Source organism: Chelmon rostratus, chromosome 5 (assembly GCF_017976325.1).
Source record: "Chelmon rostratus isolate fCheRos1 chromosome 5, fCheRos1.pri, whole genome shotgun sequence".
NCBI classification, from domain to species: Eukaryota; Metazoa; Chordata; class Actinopteri; order Chaetodontiformes; family Chaetodontidae; genus Chelmon; species Chelmon rostratus.
This window is the reverse complement of record NC_055662.1, coordinates 27,880,263-27,906,115: the sequence shown is the minus strand read 5'-3', so window position 1 is coordinate 27,906,115 and position 25,853 is coordinate 27,880,263. Positions and strand designations below refer to the sequence as shown.

At 45.2% G+C, this 25,853-nt stretch overlaps 1 protein-coding gene across 1 annotated transcript; it reads right to left on the bottom strand.

Moving 5' to 3' along the window:
* Window positions 1-201: 201 nt before the first annotated feature.
* Window positions 202-25,630, bottom strand: LOC121606632 (transmembrane protein 132D). Its single transcript, XM_041937075.1, is given in 10 exon segments — window positions 202-1,503; window positions 1,592-1,783; window positions 2,005-2,269; window positions 2,543-2,748; window positions 5,574-5,717; window positions 7,643-7,835; window positions 12,064-12,201; window positions 19,096-19,969; window positions 25,466-25,583; window positions 25,586-25,630. Coding segments are annotated over 10 exon segments (3,477 nt in total).
* Window positions 25,631-25,853: the final 223 nt, after the last annotated feature.

Sequence of the window (25,853 nt, the reverse complement as noted above, 5' to 3'; positions counted from 1 at the left end):
AAACATTACCACAGGCATCCACACTGTGATATTAACAATACTATACAGTACATGTACATGTAAAAGGCCTTGATAGGTAATGAAATGTAGAGGAGGGCAATTCCAAAATCACATATTCTAGACAGTTGTTGGAGTTAACAAAGGCATTGAGGTGATCAAAGCCACATCTACTGTACATGTGAGGTCTGATCAGGTTCTGGATTATAACTGTTCCCCGGGCTCTGTAATGGGCACTTGGGGTTCCTCCTCACAACTGTCCTCTTTTCCAACCCAATGGATGCCGTGGCCGTTCTCCCTGGGCGGGATATGTGGCGAGTGTTGACGCTCCAGAGTGGAGAAGGTGGTGAACTGGACCCTCTTCCTCTTGCTGGTGGGTGAGTGGAGGGACTCGGTGTGCATAGGCTTGCTCCTGAGGGTGCCCACGCAGCTGAGGGGAGAGTCTGTAACTGAGGCCAGGCAACTGGGCCTTCTGGACAGAGAGGCAGTCTTATCAGGGCCAATGTCTATGACGGTGGTTGTAGTCTGGGAGTCTTGCTGGACAGGACTGCCTGGCACGCTCATCACCAGCTCGGCGTCTGTGCCGAGCCATACCCAGTCGTGCCTGTGCCCAGTGGGCTCCTGGCCATGAGAGGGAGGCTTCTTGTGCCTGAACTTAATGACATATGAGATACAATTCACCAGAAAAACCAGGATCGCAAGGCAAAAGACGCCCAACAGGGCGTACATGCCAATCTCCAAGTCTGTGAGCGGCCTGTTGGCCAGCATTTCTTCACCACCAATTTCTACGTCCGTCTCCTGCCCAGGTACCCCCACCTTGTTGGGGAAGTTGTTGTAGTTTACCAGGTTCCCAGGGGCCTTCACGGTGCTAGTGAAGCTAACGCTGCTCATGTCCTCCACTATCATGTTGTCTGAGCCATATGCTTTGCTGCTGTCACTGGGGCTGCTATTCACCACGCTGGTAGGGCTGCTGGGGTTTCCTGAGCTGCTGTTCTTACCCACTCCTCCGAGGCTGCCGCTGGTCATGAAGGTTCGCTCTGTAGACTTGATCGTGGTTGTGATCTTCTGCATGGCACTCTCCTCTCTATCTGAGGTTGAGCTGCGTGGTGGAGGATCCTGGGACGGCCTCCTCTGCTTCTTGCCGCTGTCCACCTCCTCGCCATCATTCCCATAATCACTGCCGTTGTCCTTGCTGCTGTCGGTGCTGCTGGTGTTGCCGCTTGGCCGCCGGCTGTTCACCTGAAACTTGACCTTGAGGCTGCCGTTGCCCACAGCCACAGTACTTTTGCGTTTGGACTTCTGGCAGGCCTCACAGATGGACATCTCTACTCTGACCAGGACTCCCTCGCCTTCGCCCTCCGCCACCACTGCCGGAGGCGTGCCCTGCACTGACACCACCCCCTCATCCAGAGATGACACGGTCACTCTGTAGTAAGCAGGGTCATAAATGTCAAGAGGCGTCTGGCTGCCGTCACTGAACTGCACCCAGGCACTGACCAAAGCTTCCTGAAAGAGTAGAAACATTTCAGATGATGTGATTGCGCTTTTAATCTACGGTTCATCTTTGAGACATTAGACGGATTGAGACTGTTACCTGTTTTGGGCTCTGTAGGACCTCCTGTGTGGTTGTGGTCGCCAGGATGGCCCTGTTGCTTCCAGGACTGAGCTGTAAGGTCACGGAGAGGCCTGTAACCAGTTGGATCCCCAAGTCTGTGATGGTCACTTTGTCATCCACGACTTTGACAGTTGTCTTTGCCAAGATGGCATCAGACAGCGGGGAAAACACCTGTGAGAGAACAATATTACAGTAAATTAACTGTATCTCCTAACCAGGACCAGTTCAGTCCACCAGGTTCAAAGTAATGCTTGTGCCCTTTTAAAACTTAAATCCAACTTGTTTACTCTTTGACAACACAATAGTTGGAAGTGTCCCATCCAATCCAGGTTCTGGCCAGCTGCTTCTATGACAGTGGTCACAAGACAAAGTCAATCCACTCAGTTCACTACCTGGATGGTGGTGGTTCCGAGGTCTCTCCCTGATAGCACCCTTCCCGCCTGCAGCCTTGCCACTCGAGGATCCTCCACCTTCATAAAGTATCGAACCAGCCTCGTGACATCCACCTGCCAATCCGATCCCAGGAAATAGGCCTTAGGATCCCGAGGTTCCGCCTGCTCTGCCACGAAGTGAGCTAGCACCCGAACCAGGGCGTGCTGAAACTGCAGCATGCAGCCCTTCCCCTTCCTGTCGTCTTCTTCACTGCTCCAGCCGGCTCTGGAACATGAGCACAAAAACACATGCGCAGGTCACACCTGTCACACGGTAAACGCTCTGACCTGATATACTCCAATCACTCAACCCGTCTCTTTGCTTGATTGGATCACATTGAGATATTGCAATACATTATGTAATGGAATCAAAACCCTAAACCCTCGGGAAGATATGATTTGGATTTGTGTGGGCCAAAGGACGTTTCTAGAAAACCTATCTAGAAACCAAATAAGGGGAGTTTTTATGTTAAACAAGAGGTTTGTTAGTGTGTCCCACCTTTTTGATGTTAGTATGGGGACCCTCCAGCTTTTGATCTGGCTCAGCTCTGCGTCTGACACCTCGATCTGGAGGGGCAGTTGGGGCATCCACACGTTCAGTTCGAGCTGAGCGCTCAGGTAGCTGTACGTGAAGTTCACCATCATCTTCACCTTGCCCTTCGTCTCTTTGCCATTTACAAAAACATAATCGCACCTGTCCGACACCTGGATAGGAGGAAATAATATATAAAAGGAACAATCGATCACGACATGAATATTTTATTATTTTAATTTCCAAAGAGTTTGTGTAGGTACGCTTGTGTAAACAATCTATATCAAACTCCGAATGAGAGTGTTGTCAATGAGCCAATGACAAAAAATAATCAAATATTCTCATAAAAGTCACTATTTTAACAAATAGGCCATTCTTACAACAACGAATGGCCTTGCGGCAGTTTTGCACTGCATGTGTTACCATAGTAATGTCAGCTGGCTGTAATAAACTACTGCGATGATCACCGGTCCGAAGCGTTAGGAAGAGGCAGCACAGCGATTTTATGTTAATCAAAATATCATGTGGTGCAGTTCTGAACATCAGTCCTTCACAGCCAAGTGCATTCATTACGCCGTAATTTCAAAGGTGACCTTGGCGAGTTTGGGCAACTGCTCGAAGATCCCATGGACATTTCGAGACACGAGTCAGGAGGTTTTCCTTGGTCCTCTCAACAGCCGAGGCTTTAAACAAATTGGATAATTAACGCAGCATTGAAATTCAGTCACCAGCCCCTGAAAGTGTGCAGGGGAGTGAAGGGAAAAAACAGTGACTTTGACAGATAGCCTAAGGAGGAATACAAATAACACACTTTTCATTCGTGTGAACCCAACAGTCAGCTAGAGGATGTGCTGTCGCAGAGACATGCTATTTTTGAGAGGATCTTGTGTCATCACCGCATCCGAGCGTCAGTCATTCTGCACCCGTGACCAGAGCTTAAGCTTCAGAGTGACCACATCAGTGTGTGTCACCCCGGCTGCTAACGAAGGCGCCCTGACCTCTTCTCGGCCTGCGATGCTCGATTTACATCCGAAAAGCACATTTCAATACGTGGCACTGAAGCGTTTGAACAGTCGTTGTGGAAAATGTCTAATGCAAGCGTGGAACGATAGAGAGGATTGATTTAGTTCCAGTGGAGTCACCTCGCGTTCTCGTGTTTTTAATTCGGCGTGGAGGCAGTTGACCAGTCATCCATGATGTAAAACACTTTGCTCATTTTCAGAGAAGAGCTTCCAAAAGCTCCGCTGAACGTCCATGAGCCATGTTCAAATGATATTTTGAAGCATCAGTTAAAAGGGAATGCCATTTTAATGTGTCAGCCGCCCACTCATCCTAGTCACAATCTCATCCGGCAGCCAAGAATATCCCTCAGTGTTTTTGGTGTCAAAACAGATATTTATTTAAAATGGGATTTGACTTTCATCACAGTACAGTATTAAAGACGAGCAGAAATAAATAAAAAAAAGCTGAAATGCACCGACACAACTGTGACTGCAGTTTCCTTGTGGTAAACAAAACAAGTTAAATAAGTTTTAATGAGTCTGCAGAATCATTATGTCTATTGCAGAGGGGCAAATTAAGTTCAAGCGTTATTCTCAGCTCAGGCTCGCTGTAAATCATTTAGTCAAATTGCTGTGCCACGCCATAAAAAGTCCTGATCAATCAACTGAGTAGACATCTATGCACGATATGTCTCTGCTTAAAATGTTCAAGTGTCAATCCTTCAACCCCGAACTGACAAAGAGAACCGCCGCGAACATTTTAAGTCTCTCCATCGTTCACGCACGTTTGAAAAACCCCTCCATCACAGCAGATTACGCTTTGTTTGGCTTTTGTTTCGTCACATGAGCTATCCATTCCGGATAAACCCTTCCCAGTCTATCACCAGCAGATTTGATACTCTTCAGACACACCAGAAGAGAAAAGATATCTGAGTCAAGCTGTTAGACTAAGAAGATTAAAGGGAATATTTGTGACTGGAGCTGCTCTCTGGTCAGCAAATACACTGAGAGCTACAGTAAGCTCAGAACAACAGCAAAGACGGGTTACATTACAAAGTTGAAAAGAGTGATTAAGGCCACGTCCAGCCTCTTGACATCCTCATGTAATCCCGCTTTTCTTATGACTGACACCCATCTGCACTTAATACATGTGCACTCGCTGTATATACTGTATTGTGACTCCGAGATCAGCAGAGTACTACATTTATTTATCAGCCGAGACGTGTTGTTTGCTGCACCTGCTTTGGGACATATTTGACCAGCGAAAAACATATTAGATGTCTGGAATTCACCGCATGGGTTTACTCTTTGTTTACAATCCAACTTTCCCCTTGAGTAAATACAGTCACAGCCTCTGACCTCGGGGGCCAGGGGCCTGACTTTCAATTTCATCAGTAAACAAAGCCGGCTTTTGGCAGCCAGCCGTGCTCGGGTCCGCGGGATAAAAGGGACAAGTCACGGGACGGGAGCACATGTGTGGTCGTTTGTGGGGAGCGACTTAGCTCAGCGACTGTTCATTGTTGGGGTGATTGATGGCTGATGTTGTCGGAGCCCGGCTAGCAGTTTGTTTTACCGTGTGGGGAGCGGAGGTGACTTTGGTGCAACTTATTTGTCTGCGTTTGTCTTTCGCTTCGCACATGAAGCCCACCTGCCTCTGTAGCCGCTCCAAAATTGCACCCCAGCCTCTTAGTGTCAGCGAGGGACGAGACGAAACACGAGCATCTCACTTACTTTTGCTCTTTGGTAACTGTTTACCCGTAGTGATTGAACGTGTTTTCTCAAAACACTTCTGCAGCAAAGGTGAAAAAAAAAAGTCAGACCAATTTCACCTCTTACCTCTTCATTGTCAATGTGTCCCCATTATGAAACAGCTTTAAGAAGCCATTTACGCTGTAAACACTGGAGCCAAAGAAGCTAAGAATGATGCATTAGAGGTCATTTGTTCCCTCCACACTACGTGGAGGCATGTAACAAGGAGCAGGGGGAGTGAATCCTACCTTGAGCACATCTTCATCAGTGGAGCTGCAGTCTGTGTAGTCAGACACGTCAGTGACTACTCCATCTTCTTCCACAGCTACTGTCCTCACAGGCATCGCCACCTTCTTTCCGGTCAGAACGGCTGTGTTCAGGATGTCTGTGTCCTGCAGAGAGGGAAAGCAGCTGCTTACGTCCATCGATCAGAAAACCACATAGTTTCCATACAGAGCAAAAGATTTTTGGAGGAAAGCACAGGAGGACGGTAGGAGAGACCGGGGCAATAAAGTGTGACTCAGCAGTCCTGATGAAGTAAGAAGGCCGGTCCCCCTTTGGGAAGCCAGCGGGGGGAAGCAGAGTTGAGGCCGGGTGATGTCCAGGTCACCACACGGAAGTGAGAGCTAATCTTGGACTTCTCTGCACAGGCTTGTCCCTCGGAGCGATGTCCTATCAGTTCAAACATGACCGCATAACTAGAGCCATGGATGTGGACTAAGAATAAACCCTACACATAGAGCATACAGTGCAGCCTGTCCCTTAATGCTCAATGCATTATTAAATAGGGCAGCTGTGGCAGGTGAAGCAGAGTCATCCACTAATCACAGGGTCCCAGGGTTGTTCAATCCCTGCGTACCTCTGTCCTCAAGTCAAAGCGTCCTCGGGTAAGACGCCAAGCAACAGCGACTTACATGGTAGGTCAGCATCAGTCTATGAGTGTGTGTGTGTGTGTGTGTGAATGAGGCGCATATTATGAAGCGCTCTGAATAAAAATGCTATTTAAATGCAGTGTGTGTGTGTTCGTACATGCATTTGTACGCATGCCGGGTAATCAAAGCATGACCATGAAGCAGATGGATATGTGTCCTCCCCTGTAAAAACACACTGTTTGAAATGAAGTTGCAATAATTCGATGCCGTGTGTGTACGTGTGTGTGAATTAGTATGAGAGCAGTGGAGCGCTGCACGGTCAAGTTCTGCGAATGGTCACTTGAATCAAATTTAAAGAGACACTCGGCCACTCGCAAAATGAAGCAGATGGATACGAGTCCCTCGACTGTAAAAAACGGTTTCAATGTGGCTGAAATAGCTGAACATTTTTTTAAGTTGTTATTACCATGTAGTTAAAAATACAGCTCTGAAGCCTGTGTCAGTGAGGATTTCACCATTATACAGAAAAACTGAGCAGCGGCACTAGCTGGAGTTCATAGAGCAAAACTAAGAGTGATCAGTCAGTGCTAATGTCCCCTCGAGCCAACCATCAAATCTCCTCATGTTTGGCCCTCTGCCTGAGGTCGGCTTCTAATCCACAAGAGAGATGAACCATGTCAAATTCACAAATCAGGACACTGTGGCATATCCTCATAACTTCAAGCACTTCTGCACCATTATGATAGAAATGCAGCAGAGAGGACTCAGAAAAATAAGTGACATGCTGCCTGAGAGTATGACGTAAAGCATAGTCACTCTTAACTTTTAATCATATGTCACCAGTTCATATGTGGTTCAACAAATGGCAAGCAGCAGAAAACAGCGGCGGTTTCAGTTTATTGTGTTTGCCATTGTTATGCATTGTTCCTGCAGACAGTGACACCATAAGAAGCCATTGACTCTGGTGGCAATAACTCAGATTGGATTTTGTAATTCAAAGTGGTGTAAAGACTTGTGTAATGTTCCGTATTTAGTAGTGGGTATTATATCATGGATTAATTATAGAGGTAACGTGATAAAGAGGCCTGCGGCACCAAAATAGCAGCACATGAAGCAGCTGTTCGAGGAGAGGATGACCACATATTGCACGGCAGAACTGAGCGGAACAACACAGAAGAGAGACATCAGCTAGCTGACAGTCAACAACACAAGGTCACTCTCTGCTCAAAATAGAACCCATTTACTAAACAATCCAAAGCATATCCAGCCGTCTGTGTATGCAAACCAGACAGGGATGGATCAGAGCAAAGTGCATTTCATGATATTTTCACGCACCAGCGCTCAAAGGATGCAGTCCAAGAAGTGTTGGCGTTATTGGAAACTGCTGTCAGTGACATCGTTTTAATAATGATTAGGCGTGACGTGGGAGCTGTCAGCGAACTCACCATCACAAGAGGGGCCAGGCCGACAAAGTCCCTCTGAGTCGTGTAGATCCTCATGGCTCCTTCAGTCTTGGCTACGTTTTTGGATGCGGATGGCAGTTCCAGCTTCCATATGATCACCTGACTGTCGAGGGGGCTGCTGAGCTCCTCCACCTCAAAATCCATCTGAAGCACCTCCAGCAGACTGCTGTCGAGCCTGAAGGGGAAGCGGGAGTGGTTAGAAAGAGATGCGTGCACACCAGTCTGTAACTGCAGTACAACACACTTTGTGGCTTTCTAACTAAACATTTGATGCGGAACAAGACAAAATCTAAGCTGCTGCAGCTTTCTGTTGTCGTATCATGTTAGCATTTGGTGCAAGAAGTGCTACATGTGCGTTTGGACGACCTGCGAGGGATCTAATTCTTTCAACTTCTTCGTAATGCAAATTAGTACGAGACAGACAGAATCTTTCCATCACAGTCACTGATACTTAAAATGATTATTTCACCATTGGGGTCTGTAATTCTCTCTCCGCATATTGAATTGCTGTCGAGATAAATGCGTCTGAATGAAAGCGCCGTGCTTATACCTCAGTGTATCCTGCGCCTCAGCCTGTGGCTCATTGTTCTCAGAGCAGGACGAGTCAGAGTAGATCCAAATCTATGGGCAGCTGAGCCCAAAGGAAAGTGCATCAAATGGGCTTTTGTTTTATTGTGTCTTTTGTCTGATGAAGACACACTCTGCATTAGAATGTTAGAAATTTCTTTTAATAAATAGCATTAAACAAGAATAAGCATCTGCAGGCATGCCAGCGGCTCTGTGCAGCTGCACTAGCTGCAGCTGAATGCTAACATCAGCATGCTAACAGGCCTCCAGCACAGAAAGCCGTGCGCTCCTTTAGACTCATCATTTCTTTGATGTACACGAAACGCATCACTGGCTGAAAATACCCAAATGTTTCTCATCACGTGTGAAAGAAAAGAAAACTGAATGGGGAGCCTGTACGACCTGAACCAAACTGGATCCTCATAGTCACAAATGTTTGTCAAACAGAATCACTTTAACCACGAAGCAGATGTATAGAACAGAAAACATCAATAAGACCTCACTTGCTGTACTGTAGACTGGACTTTTGGAGATATTAAGCTCAAAATTCATAGTGAGATGTTCTGAATTTGGCCCCGTGGACAGAAAGTGGAGAGATTTTAAGGATGTGATCCCCGTCGTTGCGACAACACCCAATCCCCTTTGTGTAACTTTGTGGAGGCATTTGCATCTCCGGGCATTTTCATAAGCTAACACAAAAAAAGAACAGAGCCGATTCTCTCTGTGCGAGCCCGACCCTTGAGTTGCCGGTATTGTTAAATGTGAACTGAATAAAAGGTGGTGCAAGGACAGCGTCGTCCTGCATGCACAACAAAGCAGAAGCTGCTGCACCTTCTAACGGCCTCTCAGTGATGCCAGCTAGAACAGAGTGTTCTAGCCGTGGATTCAATTTTCTCCCATGGCCCAAGTTAGTATTCTGTGTTGTATTCCTTGGCACTGAATGGAAGTATAGAAAAGATATATTGGTGGACAAAAACACAATAAGCATGCACAGACCCACATGGACGTTATCAGACCCAGTTTATCTGTGTGTGCATGTTATAAATAATCTGTGTCAGGGCCGTGCAGACACACAGTAAGTCCTGTTTACTGCATGAAAATGACCTCTAAAGGGCTGCATACCAGCCGCCTCTCGGTATTAAAGCTACAACAATTGGAGAAACTGCAAATCATATTTTGTTAATCCTCCATTAAGTTCCAAACTCAACAACAAAGCATACAAAAGTCCTTCTCGGTATCCCCCTCTCACGCAGTGCTGCATTATTTCTGCCCTTATTAAGGGCAAGACGGAGATTTAGTGTAATTGAATAATCTTAGCATATTGCTCAGAGACCTGAGATTAAAAGATAATAAAGGTATTCTGGTCAAATATCAAAACAAGATATGCTTGACTCACATAAGCGTGCCTATATCCCCTTAAGTATGCATTAACACAGATATCCAGATAAAATAGGGGATGTCGCTGTGCTATTTACGCCCTCAGTCATTCTTGTGAGGCTTGCAGGGGAATAATGCTTCAGCAACTTGTTTACGGCCGGCAGTCTGTCTGAGAGCATCAATGCTTTAATATTAAGATCCAAACCAAGCTGCTGCAACAGAGGATAAAAAAAGCTTTAATGTACAGATACAGCAAATACTTTTAGTGCTTACTAGAGCCAATAAGACAAAAAGTCAGAGAAATCCCCACAGTGTGTGACAGCCGACGCTCTCTGCAGGGGTTCTGTTAGTTTCATGACATTTAAGAGAGGATTAGCTGAAATGACTGAGTGAAAGAATATGTTCACCCATAAAGAAGTTGTGATAAACAATGTCATAATCCACGCCAAATGGGGAAAACAACTTAATGAGGTCAAACCAATAATGACGAGCAGAGATAAGGTCAGTGCTCTGGCTCTGTTTAAAGCAAGCTGTGTCTATTGTTGTATGACCTCTGAGCAGAGCCACATGTTCAGCTTCAGGAAGGCTGAGTTCAACCCTGCAGGCAAACTTTTCATATCCTACAGCAGAAAAGTTCACTGAAAAATGCTGTTCTACATCTACTTTTATTTGGTTTTTTTTTCTCATCCTGGGAAAATTGGCTGCATGCACTTGCTCTTTTCCAGCTATGCCAACCATTCACACACAGATTAGAGCTTTAGTTTTACAAGCATTACTTGGAGCTGCTCTAGAGGCAGAAATAATATTACTGTTTGAGTTAAACCTCAATGGAGCAGTTTCTGGGAGCGCTGGCAAGCTTGAAAGGCAAAAAAAAAGAGAATTAAAATGAAGTGCACAACAACAGCATAAATAATATTCTCCTGAAAGTGTGTTGCATAAACATGGCTGGATGGACCGCTAGGACCATTAGCTCACTTAGATGACTTATGAGCCAGGCCAGCCGTATATTACTGTCAGTCTATCGGTCCTCAACGTACATCCAGGCTGAAATATCTATCCATGTCCATTCATGGTCTCCAGAGGATGAATCCGAATAGCAGTGTTTGGCTTTCTCATAGCCATGTTCTTTGGTTTCTACCTAAATACGTGCAAGATTAAATGCATTAACAGCCTCAGCTGTAGGTCTACTTTGTGTTTAGGGTTAATTAGCAAATGTTAGCATGCTAACACTCTAAACCGACATGTAGAGTTTCCACATCAGTCATAAAAATCCTCGTTAGGTTCCTTGTTATGACAGAGGGCTGCAACCAATGACAAGACGTCGCTTGGAAGTCTGGTGGAAGTCTTCCTCGTCTGGAAATAAACTTCTCATTCAGTGCGACCTTCTTCTGTCATCATTAGCACGCTAACGTGCAAAGCTAACGTTAACGTCTGCACGGTAAATGCGACACATGCTAAACATCAGCATGTTAGCATTCTCTGACGAGAACAGCTGCCTCACAGATCCGTTAGCATAGCTATAAGTTAGCCTCTTGCTCTTATTTTGCTTGTATTACATCTTCCAGTAAGCCGTAAGAGGGTTATAGTCTGTGTAACATAAAGAACAAAGGATTAACTGTGGGCCGCTGTTATGGCAGAGCGGTAAGAAGCCATCGTGCAAGACCGAGAGGCCTTTAAAGTCCTGCCGTGTGCCCTTTTCAAAAAAAGGTGTGCAGTAATCTCAGTAGTCATGGGCCTCAGCGCACTGAGATGAACTTGAAAGGACATCTAAGATAAGCTGCTTGTTGGGGAAAGGGTGTAGCCCCGTTTAATGAGGTGATGGGGCAGGTTAAGCACTTCTTAGTGCTGAGTTTGATCAGACCAGCCTGCAGATGTCTTGTAAATAGTTTTAGTGTCATGTTTGAAAATGGCTCACCATCGTCTGCTATAACTGCCCTCCCTGCTTGCAGCTTTTAAGCCATAGGTTAAAATATGTTTTACTGCATACTGGAAATGCATGGACGTGCACGGCTGGTAAATGTTTAGAAATGATTAAAGCACAGCAGAGAAATGGGGCAATGAAGGGGGGAAAGCAATAGCGGTTTACAAGGGGCAGCTTTACAGGAGCACCTGCAGCCAACCTGTGCTTAGAGAGTCTAAGACAAGTCCTCCCAGGACAGCACAGTATGCGGCTGCAGTAAGCCTGTGCTGCACAGATGGTTTGTCTTTTACTCCACAGGTGCAGAGACAAATGCTGATGTGCTTTGCAGGATGTACGCTACAATAGTGCCACTTGTAACAGCTAGAGACGCTGGCAACCAACAATCCATGAACATTCCCTTTGGACCTCTGCAGTGTTATTTACCCAGCCAAACAACAGCAATTTAAACCAATAAATATGTGATAAATTTCCTAGTGACAACAAAATAGAGCACATAGATGCGATGCAGTGGCATTCAGAGTAATGTGAACAGACTTGCCTTTTCCCAGGTATGGGAGCCTTCCTCTGACAAACCACAGCGATGGCTCCATCTGCACCCATATCCAGAGTGATGTCCCACAGTAAAGAGTTACTGGGTGTCGCTGTTCGAAAGGTCACGCCTTTCTTTACTGTCGCTCTGCGAAAAGTCAGAAACAAAAAGGTCAAGATTGTGCTAAACAGGAAATGTCCCATATTATCAACCAGCGCAATTCTGAGCAATGAATGATGAATTGTTTTTCCAGAGCTGAAGTGGTGCATAATGTCAAAGCAAACATATTCAAACCATCTGCTCTTAATTTTTTTTATTTACTTGTGACACTTTCCTTTTCCAGAATATATGTAACTGTCCAGGTTATCATCCCGAAACACGAAGGCATCCTCATATATTTATGTCACACACAGAACAGTGATGAAGCTGAGTATTCATCAGACGTGTAGGAGCGATCAATCAAATAAAACATTTTAAACAGCCGACAGAGCGCAGGTCTTTCTGTTCATCCTTGCGTGTGCTCATTATTCAAACTGAACAAATGGATCATTAGTTTTTTTTTTTGTCTCTAATTTGTAGATGGAAAGCATTATGCAGCTAAACACGCTGACCCTCCCGGTGGGCTACCCCAGCATAAGCAGCTTGCAGCAGGTCAAATGTTAATTCTTCTACAAGAATTGCGATCAAGTGAGGACAAGTGAGGCACGTAAGTAAAAATGCAAAAAGATCCTCTGCTGCAGCGATACTAAGAATTCATACGGTCAGCTTTTCTCACAAAGTGCTCCTCCTTCTTTTGTGCACTCAAAGCTCTGAGAAGTCTCCCTGAGTACTCAGTAGCAGCTCAGACAAGTTGTCTCAAATAGTTCGGAACAACATCCTCATGTAATGCTTTGGTTTTCATCTGCATGCAAAGCTGTGTGGTTTATCTCTGAATCATTGAGATAAACACAAAGTGTTGAGCGCATTATGAGTCTCTGAGGAGGTGTAATCTACGATAGGAGCAACAGCAATCCGAGCACTTCTCCTGCGCCGGTTGGGGGTTTTGGCTTAGAAAACCAGGCAAAAGACGAGCCGTTGCTCCCTGTTCAGCAGAGTGAAGCAGATCAGTCCACCAACATGCATCATCGGCTCACTGAAATATGTGAGATGGCTTCTTAATGGATTTGTGGTGAGTTTCGTGTGCACATTTTGCACAAGCTCCGACAGACACCTCGCAGGTTAAAGATCACAATTAAAGAGGGATGACTGAGCAGTGGGGTTTTTTTTTTCAGCAGTGGTTTTAATCTTGTGTCATCGTGACCCAGGAGACAGTTTACAGTCCAGCTGCACACAACAGCAGCAGATTTATCTGAATAACACATGTTCAACCCAGGAGCAGAGGGCTGAAAGGTGAACTCATCGGGTGCCGTGACTGGCTGCAAAACAAAAACCTCCAAATCTTTTGGTCACAGCCAAACGCCACAGTTTCAGAGCCGGTGGAGACTTGGCCAGTGACCATTTTATTTATCACTCAGTCGGTAGTTCTGTTGTGGTAAGCACAGGAGTGTCTCAGGAAACACAAAACTTTTTTAAATCGCCTCTGGCTCTGAGCTTTTCTCATCAAATAAAGCAGAAAAAGAAGCCGAATACTGTGGGTGGGTGTGCACGGTCTCTGCGTTAGTAGAGTAAATGAAACTAGCTTCTCTGGGTGCTGTGCATTAGCGTGAATGAGCAGAGAGGGTCAGCCGGTCCACTGTTATCAGTCAGGGGGCTCCCAGGAGGCAGCAGCGCCAACAACGAAGGGGACAAACACTCAGTCTGGGCTGAATCAGCAAAGAAAACACATGCAGCTTTGATGTAAAGAGGCTGAGGTGATAACAAGGAGGTGGCTGCACCCTGCTACCAACGTTAATGACAGAACGGCAGAAGAAACAGCTCGTTAATTGATTTGTTTGGATGTAAGTCGCACTGCAGCCGCAGTTAAAACATTCAGCTTATGATTGTGACAATTTGCAAAATGTAGGCAGGTGCACTTTTTCATGTTAAGGGGAGAGTGTTTAGACGTGTGTTCATGTATTCTGTGCAGTATCTGCAGCGTGCATGTGATATGAGAGAACACATTTTATTTTATTTTATCAAGTTTTCCAAAAGCATAGACTTTCCGTTTCTCCACCTTCCCACGTTTTGTTTAAACTAGTCATTTGCTAATTAGCACAGCTGAGGCTGATGAAGTGTCATTAGGTCTGCAGGTGTTTGGTCGTAAACCAAAGTATCGGACAAATTAAACGTTTGACCTGGTGAAGACGCTCGATGGAAAGCTAAGGGCTCGCCAAAGCTCATCCAGGGGGGGGGCGTGAACATCTGAATCACATTTTATGGCGCTCTGCCCAATAATTGTTGAGACATTTCACTCAAAACCAACACTGTGAACTTCACGGTGCTGCAAGAGGAAAAGTCAGAGGATCACAAAATTAGTTTTAGTAGTCGCAAATGTCACTGCAATCCAGCCAATAGTTTTTGAGGCTTGGACACAAAAGTGGTGGACCAGGCCACCAAACATCAGTTATTACCATAGAGCGACAAAAAAAAATGTCTTCCTCGTGTGTTACACATTATAAAATGTATCACAGCCCCACTGATGCAGACTGTAGAAAATGATAATTCAATAGGAAAAATTTTTATCTGGTATAATCAATGAGGTACACATGATGGCAGTGTATTAATGAGAAACCCAGGGAGGAGAGTTAATCTACTGATGACTTCGGAACAACACGGCCCGCTGTGATGAAACACCTCTTTGTATTGAGCCAAGTGAAGCAGAGTTTAACTAACGAAAACTGACGGCAACAAGAAGACTCATCTGAAGCCCTTTTTTCTCTCTCGGCCCCTCTCATGTAAAAAAAAAAAAAAAGGAAGAAGAAGAAGAAGAAGATCCCCAGAGAGTTGAAGAGGCGTTTTTCCTCTGAGTGGCTGGGAGCAGGAACCAGTGTCCATGGCTGTGGTTAGCAGGCCCTGAGGAGGCAGTGGGCAGGGGGAGGCACCGGGGCAGAGAAGATGGATGGCTGTGGAGACTGAAGCTGACAGTGTGTGAGAAAAGCAGCTCTCAGGTGCTGCACCTGCCATCCATCTCACTTCTGACCAGGCACGGCATGAGTGGCACCATTGTTTCACCTTTTACATACTCTTCACACACACACACACACACACACACACACACACACACACACACACACGCACATGCACGTCAAAACTGCTACCAAACACACGCAAACTGTTACACAAGTAGGTACACACACTGTCAAACGCACTCAAAGCAGACTGTGTTGGTCCTTGACCTTTTTTAGTCAGTTCCCTTTTATTTACTTGAGGGATGCTGTTTTCTTTAAAGCTATTTGAAAGATCACAGAGCCACAGCCAACTGAAGAAAGTAAAACAATGAGGCAATTCAGAAAAGCGAGCACATAACACAATGAAACAGAGACTGAATGTGATCAAAGACCTACAAGATAGATTTATCCTCTGAGCGAGCCGCTCAGCCTGGCCCAGATGCATTTCATCACCAGGGCTGCTATCGAGATGCTACATAGGGTTTGTAATTACTTCCCTGATATAATTTGCGTTCCCATCTTTGGCTTTGTGAACACATCACTGCGGGGCCAGCATCATCGGTGAACCCCCGCGCAATCGGAAACAGATGCAGTCGTTAATTATGCAGGCGAATGTCCACCGTTTAGCCAGTCTGATGGCCAGCCATCGGCAACGTGCTTATCGTACTTATGGAGCAGTTTAGGGAGTTGGGAGACGTTCATGCCAACACTGCTGCCAGATGGCAGGCACCACAGCACTAAAAATGGATGTAAAAGTCCTGTTTGTCACACAGATGAATGATGAGGCTCCGCGGCTGAAGAGTTCACTGACACGGCGTCCTGTTGATACGGACGCTCAAGTTTATTTATCGCCACAACGCTGCCTTTAAATAAAACCCACAGAACAAGACAAACTATTGTGCTTCAGTGCTGACTTTTAATAGCAGTTAAGAGGAAAACAAAGAAAAACTGTAAGCTCATACGTCATGCCAGTCAGCCTCCTGAGCATACACTAAAGGGATAATGTAATTATCCTTCACATGGCGTGTGTGTGATGGCAGTGCAATACTGTATCTATGACCTTTATCAGACTCTCACTGAGAATGACAGATTCGTTTCAGCGGAACGGACAGGTGTGACTTGTCTTTTTCTCAATCGACCTCAAATTTGTATGTCCCTCGACTCCAGCTATAGACATCAATAACAGGTTTATCATGGTGATGAGAGAGTATTAAGCAAAGCTTAATGGGACGTTCAGACAGTGATAAAGTGCACAGACAGCTGTTGAGGACTGGCTGCAGAGGGCTTGTTAATGTGTTGATAAGCTGGGGGAGGGTTGCACTGTGTTACTGACGCCTTTAGTTAGAAGAACAGTCAGTGTGTTAATGTCATGTTAATGGATGCAAAAAAAATTCATTTCAGACTTCAGTCACCAGAAAACTACATAATATATAATAATAATCAGATATGTTCAGAAAGGAAAGGAAAGGAAAGGAAAGGAAAGGAAAGGAAAGGAAAGGGAAAGGAAGGGAAGGAAAGCGAAGGAAAGGAAAGGAAGGGAAGGAAGGGAAAGAAAAGGAAGGCAAAGGCAAGGAAAGGAAAGGAAAGGAAAGGAAAGGAAAGGAGGGAAGGAAGTGAAGGGGAAGGGAATGAAGGGAAGCGAAGGAAAGGAGGGGAAGTGAAGGAAAGGAAAGGAAAGGAAAGGAAAGGAAAGGAAAGGCAGGGAAAAGAAAAGAAAAGAAAAGAAAAGAAAAGAAAAGAAAAGAAAAGAAAAGAAAAGAAAAAAGAAAAGGAAGGGAGGGAAGGAAGGGAAGGGGAAGGGAAGGAAGGGAAGCGAAGGAAAGGAGGGGAAGTGAAGGAAAAAAAGGAAAGGAAAGGAAAGGAAAGGAAAGGAAAGGAAAGGAAAGGAAAGGAAAGGAAAGGAAAGAAGTGAAGGGGAAGGGAAGGGAAGGAAGGGAAGCGAAGGAAAGGAAAGGAAAGGGAGGGAAAGGAAGAGAAGGGAAGTGAAGGAAAGGAAAGGAAAGGAAAGGAAAGGCAAGGAAAGGAAAGGAAAGGAAAGGAAAGGAAAGGAAAGGAAAGGAAAGGAAAGGAAAGGAAAGGAAAAGAAAGGGAAAGAAAGGGAAGGAAAGGAAAGGAATTTTCGTTATGTGTGACTGAGTAAATGAAATAAAGCAGCAATGATTAAAATGACAGGATGAAGAGCGGAAATCTGGATTTCTGTTTTGGCTTTGTTGCCTCAGCAGACAGAGAGCAAAAGAAAGCCGCTAATTTATTCAAAGACTCCATCTAAGCTTTTAAAATACATGAATGCACAGGTGTGTAATGCAATTTAACGATCAGACACTCCTGGAAATCCAGACGACCCATGACATGCGGGATGAAACACCTTCAGCTCCGTGTCTCGTTCGCCAGAAAAGAACCGAACGCCTGAGAGAAACGTTGAGACGAAACTTTGAAACCAGACAAAGAGGACGGGTGCATCCATGCACAGCTGTCCGCTCAATCAATAGTTACCTATTCCTGCATTCACGATTGATCTGAGTAAGTGACTGTCTAAGTGAATGAGCAGAGGCGCAGGTGAAAAAGGAATTAATAATCCATGGCTGTCTCCTCACCTGCTCACCTCCACTGAAGCATGTATGAACAAGTCAAGGCGGAAGTAACTCTGAAATGATTTATTTTGCTGCAGGTATTGATCGTGTACTGCAGTGTTCTTCAATCTACGAGGAAGGACTGTAACTATTGTCAGACAGTTTGGGATCAGTTGTGACATCGGGACACCTTACAGGACGTCACCCAACAATCTGCAAACCGAACAACATACAAATACTCATGATCCAAATCTACAGCCAGGAAACTGCATCACATGCCTCCCGACGCTCCAGCGTTCACGGGCTTGGACTAAAGCAGGTAATGTGTAGAATAATAATGACAAAAATCAGCCTCTAATCAAGTTAGCGTAAATCTCTCCTCGTCAGCTCTGACAGCTAACCTCGACAAATCGAGCCACGGCGCAACGCCGTTCTCTTTGATCTGTGTCTGGATGATGAGAATAAAAAGGTACGACGCTGCGAATGACCATGAAAAACATCAACCAAGCGGTGAGAGCGAGAAGGAGGCGTTTAATTCACATCCAGTTTTGAGGTGCCAATCTCCCGACGTTGCATCATTTCACCTAAGGGAGGGGGGGTAACAAACCGACATCCTGAGAGAAAGCCATGAGAACAGATTAGGTCTTGTTTTTCTTTCTTCTGTTCGTTTGTGTTTTACTTTTCCTCCCGAGGATAAGAAGTCAGGTGGTTCAGGCGTTCGTTCTTGGGAAATATATGAGAACAAGTCTTTAAAAATATCTGTAGAATATTCTCCTCTATTGCCAAAAGATGTCACAGAGACCTCCAGAGGAGGAATTACTGCTTTAAGATGTGTTTCAAAAGCTCTCACCTGCACTCAAACAGGAACATCGAGCAACATGAGGACAGAACCGTGAATGAAACTGAGCTACGCTGGTAATCACTGTGAGCTTCATGCAGCGCATTCAACAGCTATCAGTCACATCCGTGTTGCATAGATATAACACAGATCCCGAGCAACAGCAAGTCACGAGCTGCACATGATCCCCTTTGATCCACGTCCACCTCGATGACTGCCACTCGCCTCTAATGTCATCAGGCTGTGCCCACTCAGACTTCTATTTTTCAAATTTAACTCAAGTAATCTTGCACAGTTCCAGGAAAGACCGTCAACGTCCATCATATTTTCAGAGAAATGCCGTAATCCAAGTTAAATCTCATTTCCCTCAGTAGTCCCAAAATTTTTGATGCACAGGATTTGTGCAAGAATCAGCGAAGAGGACTGCCAGTGAACACTTCCCTGCACTGACTTCTTATTGACTAATTCGTTTGGCCTTGCAGAGCCCTTTACAGTAAAGTCACTCTGAACACTAAAAACTGTGCGGCAGCAGAAAACACAGTCTTACCTGAGGGTGAAGTTAGTCAGCTGAGCGGAGCTGGCCATGAGGATGTAGAAGGTGGCGATATCAGTCTTCTTCAGCGGTTTGGAGGACGTCCGTATGACTATGGCATTGCCGAGCTTGAGCCGAGAGAGTGTTGCCATTCCTTTGGGCACCTGCAGAAGACGTACGCTGCCAATCCTCTGCATGGGAGTGACGGGGACATACTCGGCCCGCTGCTGGGAGCCGCCCCAACGGCTCCCGTCTGCGGAATTACACTTCCCGTTGAGTTTGGGCTGCGCCTGATAGTACAGCTCCACGGGGTTCCCAGCAGATGGGTCCTGCCGTTCCCTGCTGGTGCCCTCTAACCCCGGAGCAAACCAGCCAGGTGCAGGAGCCAGCTCAGCCATGCAAGTCCCCCTCTCGCCTCCCATGGCACAGGAACCCCTCACCTCCTGGGTCTGCCAGAAAGCATACACCGTCACACACGGTAGCTCATCCACATTTCCTTCCGCCCTGCCCCAGTCCCGCCCCGCAACATAGAAGAGCACCCGCACTTTGGGCTTAGAGGAGAAAACCCGAGGCGTCAGCATGAAGGCCTGGATTTTCCAGTTAAAGGTAAAAACCTCTGGAGCGTTGAAGAGCTGCACAGACTGGACCAGATCTAGAGGCACAAGCTGCTCTGTGGACATGGTGCCGTAGCTGGCGTTGACAGCTGGCTGGCGACTGGCTCTTAAGATAACAAAGGGCTGCGTGTGGCTCTGCATGCTGGAGTTCCTCATGAAGTCCTGCCCAGCCTCCTTCAGGAACAGATAGTCAGCATCTCGCACCTCGTAGCTGACCGGCAAGAAGGCACTGGGCACTGGGCTCTTACTGTCCATCAGCTCTTTACTGCTCAGATCTGCGAAGTAAAAGAGAATAAATGACACCACACGTCTAAACAACTAGACTCCTACTAGAAACAGAAGCAATGAATTCAGCTCTGCTCTACACTTCAGAGTAAAATGCTATTAAAAATACCAGTTTTACTTCCAGGAATTAACACTGGAGCACAAAAGGCCAACTGATCAACTGAGTGGGACATTACACTAAAAGGCCTCTGAGCTCAACCTTAGACTTCATGTAACGGAGCAGACAGGTGAAGTGATGTAAATTACATCAAGAGAAGCTTCAGAGTGTTTTAGTGTCTGAGGCAGCAGCAGCTGCTGGGACACAGCAGCGGTTCAACTGTGTGGCTTTAATAAGGGGCCGTACAAAAATTATTTGTGAAGAACTTTGCATTTCAATGTTCTGCAGCGGGTTATTAATATTTCTACTGTCCTCTCACAACATGATGAAATAAAATGCTGCTCTCCCAAAAAATGTCAGAAACCTCCACCTTCAGACCAAAGAAAAATGACAATATCCTGCCCTCTCCGCCTCCAATCATTTTCTCACAGTCCCTCAATAATCCAGGTAGATAATCACGTCTCTGAAAAATACTACTTTATGTACTATAGGATTTACTTCACCGTCACGTGATTGAAAAGGTTCCGTCTGTCATGTGCTGCTGTTACGTTTCCATAGTTCCCTTCCACTGCCCCAGTTTCACCTCTCTCATGGATGACCTGCTTTCTCTATGTGGGCAGGAAAGGTGGGATCTGATCGTGAGGTGGAAATCAGCCATCAAAAACTGGGATTAAAATGGCTTTTCAGATTGTCAGCAGGCTGTGAATGCCCGGCAGATCCTCCGTGAAAAAAAACAAGATCGGTGGAGCCTCACCGGGTGAAGTAAAAGGTGCTGAGAGCAGGTTCTGATAAAAGAACTGACATAACAGCAGAGATACATCAGAAAAACTGAGTATTATCCAGGAAGATTAATGCATTAGTTGTTTTGCGGTATACTAGTTCAATGAGTACAACGAGTACTGACTTTCTGTTAAATACTGATCACAAGTGCATAGAATGACCTTTTTATATGAGCGAGTGTAAACAAACCAACAGCATAAATATTCTCTGATCTGGTTTAAAAGCTTACTGGTGAGTGTTTGCTTCGGTGGAAATGAGCAGAGGCAGAGGTCACCCGGCCATCGTGTGCCCGCATTAAGCGTCCATTTTGATAGAATTATGAAGATTACAGCAGCTGACCTGAGTGTGCACTGTTTATCTGGTGGCTAATTGCCCTACTTGGTGAATTAAGGACAAAAACACTGGTGTTTACATCGCAGATTATAACAAAATGGAAGGAGCTGCATTAGCATGTTATTGCATAGTGAAAAACAGCTTCGGTAGCATCTCAGACGTAAACAAATCATCATTATCCTGTCAATCATCATCATGCCACATGTCTTACAAAAGAGATCATATCTAGATCTACACGCTTGTCACTCAATTATTAATTGTTATTTATCTTTTGAGAAAGGCTCGAAGCTTTTCGATGTCGGTCTCCATGTCCCGCGTGGTTGGTGGCATTTGACGGGTCCGTCTATCAAGGTCTCCTCTGCTTTTCATACTCCCTCATCCAGGCCGGCAAAGAGCCCGTCATGATGGTCTGACAGTTCACACAGCAATAACTATCCTGTATGTGTCACAATCGTGTCAGCCCAGCAGCCCTCAGAGGAAGACAGCAGCATCTTTTTTCTCTCTCTCTCTCTCTTCCACACACAGACAAAGAGTGTCAGTCATGTTTGCAGAGTGGGTGAGAGGCCCGGCCGTCAGCCTTCAGATCATTTCTGACAGCGTGCTTACATTCGATGCATAAAACTTGCACCCCTGCGATCTACGACTCTGAAATCAACTTTGTACTTATATAATGGCAGTCAGGAATAGCCAGGGACCAAAAGCCAGGCAACATGTGCTGTGCTAGTGTGTCGCCGCTGCAGAGAACGAGGTGTGGCGGGAAGACAGAGCTGTGGCTCATATTTTTAAAAAAATGGAATAACCATAAACCACAAGGATGGAAAGAATAGCCAGACATAACTGCAGCGTAAAGGCGACAGGAGGGAGTCTGGCTCGCCTCACCGTTCATAAAGCTCGTGCAAACTTCACCACAGGCTTGCATGCACATGCGCCTCAAGCTGCAATACTCTACATGACCAGCAGGAAAATCAGGAGTCAAGTTTAGGCTTTGCCTAGAGATAAGATTATTTCCTGGTCAAAGTCAGGTTTTCTAACAACTACATGTATGTGGTTTTCTGCTTAAGTCATACTTAAGATCGGTATTGATCTTAAGTCCATTTTATAAATGAGGCCCCTGGGCCGGGAACGGGGCTGTCCAGGCTTAGCCAACCAGCGGCCGCAGTGACAGATGTGCTGTTTAATACCAGAGCTGGCAGCAGCTCCGGCTGGAGAGAATATAAACTGGCTCGCTGTCTCTAGGAGGGAGAACGCACCGCCGGCGTAGCAACAAATGTACTTCACATGCAAGCTCATCCCTTTACAGTTAGCTTTGATGGGTCATCTGTGCTCTCCTTGTTATTTCACACGCTTTCCATTTGATAAAACCCAAGGGAGACCATTTAGATGAAGCATGCATGGCACACAATCCAGTGGTTTGTTTATGATTCATGGCAGGAGATAAGATGCATCCTTCTCCTCTGCCAATATTTCAGATATTTAACAAGTAGCCGGTGTGAGCAAAACTCTCATCATGATGAGCGTCCTGCCCTCGACTGATAAACATGAGAGAAAATCCGCTGCACCAGCTGTTCCAGGCTCTCAAATCACTCATTTTGAAGACCCTGAGCTTCTCTCCTTCCTTGGCTGAGTCAGAAAGCATCAGTGTTGCCATGCAGCTGCTATAACCGTCTCTAAAAGCCACCTCTGCAAGGCTGCTCTCCTGCAGTCTGCACATGTTCGGTGCCGTGTTGCTTTATTTCATTTCTTCTCTCCAGTATGTAGGTTAAATGCTTTGTATGGGAGGAAAAAGCAGAATATTCCCTTTGTGCTCGGGTATAAATCATATTTTGTTCATCTTTGTTCGTGCCTCTGAATGAAAACGCTGCCTGTATGAAATTAGATTCAGGAGTTGTTCTTTTAGCACGTCATCTGAAACTAACACAGCAGGACCTTTGAGTGAAAGCACAAAATGAGCTTCAGGTAGGGGTTTATGGATGGATGTGTGGCTTTTTGAAATACAGCCTTTCACATGTGTACAATATCCCTTAGTTGTGCTCTGGTTTTAGTTATTAATACAGTCCAGTAAGAGCTTTACTGCCATGCATTAAAATGGAAATGCAACTAATCCTTGTACTTAACTTTGAAAAGTACAGTACAGTAACTGAGATTTATTATGCGGTCTGTCTAAGCAACTGCAAAGTTTACTCAGGAAGTTATTTCAAAATAATGTTCCTCATCAGCAGTTTTAATAACACTGTTGTATCTGATGAGCCACTTTTGCCCTGCAGTTTGTCTTAAGGCTCTACTGTATAATAAAATATTTTCATGCGCATGTCAGCTAACGTATTTTCAGTGTGCTTGTCTTTTAGCGCTATTTCTGTACTTGTAATCAATCTTTGTATTATTCTATTAAAATGCACAAAGCCCAAGCAAGCACTTTGAATTCTAATGCGCAGTAATGACTTTTACCATATGTGCGAAACAGCTTGCAGAAGTGAGTCGACTCCCAATGGCATCACAGAAGACAACAATGGATGTCTGCATTTTAATCGGTAATTGAGAGATTTAAAGAGCTGTTTGTGTCTCAAGGTTTCTCTTTCATGCAAAGGCTTTTGAACAATTTTTAGTGTCACATATCAAGCAATAAATAGACTATAAATACTTTCAAATGGCCCAGATGCGACTAGCACTAACTAAGCACCTGTAGCATGTTAGTGCTATGTGTGATGACCTTTCCAATACAGCCACCCCTAATAAAGCACCAAAACGTCTCATTAGGATCATGAGAAGACTTTGAATCTTTTGTGTGACACGTGCAGTCATGTTGGGAGGAGGAAAGACAAGCTGTTTTTACACACAACCCGGTTTTTAAAACAATGTATTTTTCAGCATTGTGGTTAATTATCGAAGGTCATCCAGAAAACTGTGATCCAAAAAACTCTGGTAGACATACTGTGAGTTGGTAACAAGCAATGCTCCGATGTGGTGTCTGCTATTGGTACCTAATTGGGGTATTGTGGTCCCAATTAAATGAAAAGTCGCATTCACTAACTGAACTTGTGCTCCCAAGTTTTAGGGTTGTTACAATGAGCACAATGCATTAGCCAGCAATGATCAGGTGTAAAAGTTTTCTGTGGTGGTTTATTCATGTTCTGTGGTCAAGACTCTCTTGGTGATTTGTTGTTGTGCCTTTATGTCATGATGGTGAACGATGTGCTGACAGCAGGAGAGCTGTAAAACAGGCCCGGCTGTACGCACTTTGCAGGATAAACGCTAGACTGCACATGATGTCCTCAAAGTACTCTCAACAGCATATTCTCATCATACATGCTTTAGGAAGTGCTTTATACAAACATACACAGATAATGTAGTGATCATAAAGCATGTAATGCTCTGATGGCCTGGGAGGGTGGAGAAGATAAGGAGACAGGGGGGGAGAGAGAGAGAGAGGCTTAAGCTTGTGCAGTGATTGTTAGGGATTGCTATGTCCAATGAGACTCTTAAAGCTGCTTTAAAAAAAATCTGTTTTATCGCAATTTCTCCGATTTTGTCATCTTTTTATCCACATAAATCAGCCAGCCTGCATTTCCTGGAAATAGCCATATGAGGCAGTTATAGGCTTTACAGTAAATGCCTTTGTGATGTGCTTTTTTTTCCTTCTCTTTCATTATCAGAGCAGGGAATTTAGATTGTCTGCCTCTTGTTTGCCTTACTGTGTGTGAAAATTGGGTACCCCGGTTTTCTAGCAGATATCCATAAGGGAAAGTAATACTCCCCAAAGAGAAGCAAAGTACGAAGCATTAAGGCATGGCTCCAGTTGTAATATAACCATCAAGTCTTTTACTCCTCACCAATTCCATCCTGAATTTTTTATATCCCACTCACTGCTTGACACCCCTTCACCACAAGTAAGACACATATGCTCATGTTCGGCTCACTGGAACGCTGTATCACTGTGGAGTAAGATGTAAGTTTGTGGCACAAATGAGGACATTTATATATTATTTAGACTTGCAGAGAAGGCTGTTTTACTGCTTGCATGGCATTGCCGAGTGAGGGCCCACCACCGATCAGTAACATGTGCACAAGATGGGCAGTCACATCCAATGACAAACTGGTTTTCAGCTGTTATCATTAAATACAGAGCAGACACAGTATGAATGCTTAAACAGTGACCGTCCCAGGAGGCTTCAGGTTAATTCACTGCGCTTTGGCATAAGATGGTTTACACTCATCCCCGATGGACAGTTTAGGTTTAAATATAACACAACACACAACCAATTACTCCCGGGACACTTACCTTGTGTGAGAACTGCTGTAATTGTTGCAAAGAATAATTGTAGGAACCTCCAGCTTTGGTGGTAAAGGCTCATTTTGGCACCCGGCGCGGCTCGCTGTTCCAGGCAAGTTCCCAGTGTCCGTGCTTTGGTCTTGTTTCAGTACAGCACAGCGCGGATCGTTTCATCCATCCCTGCAGTTCGCACGCTTAACATAATCACACCTGTGGGAGTATGAATTGTAGTAATCCGTGCTGCAATAACACAGACAGCGCATCGAGATCTGTTCGTCGGCGGGTTGTGCGTAAAAGTTGTGCGTAACGATCCTGGAGATGCCTCTCCTGAAGACTTGTGTCCGGTCTGGAGATGTGGAAGTCTTGAGCTGAAACTGTGTGTCGGAGAATGCCGCGT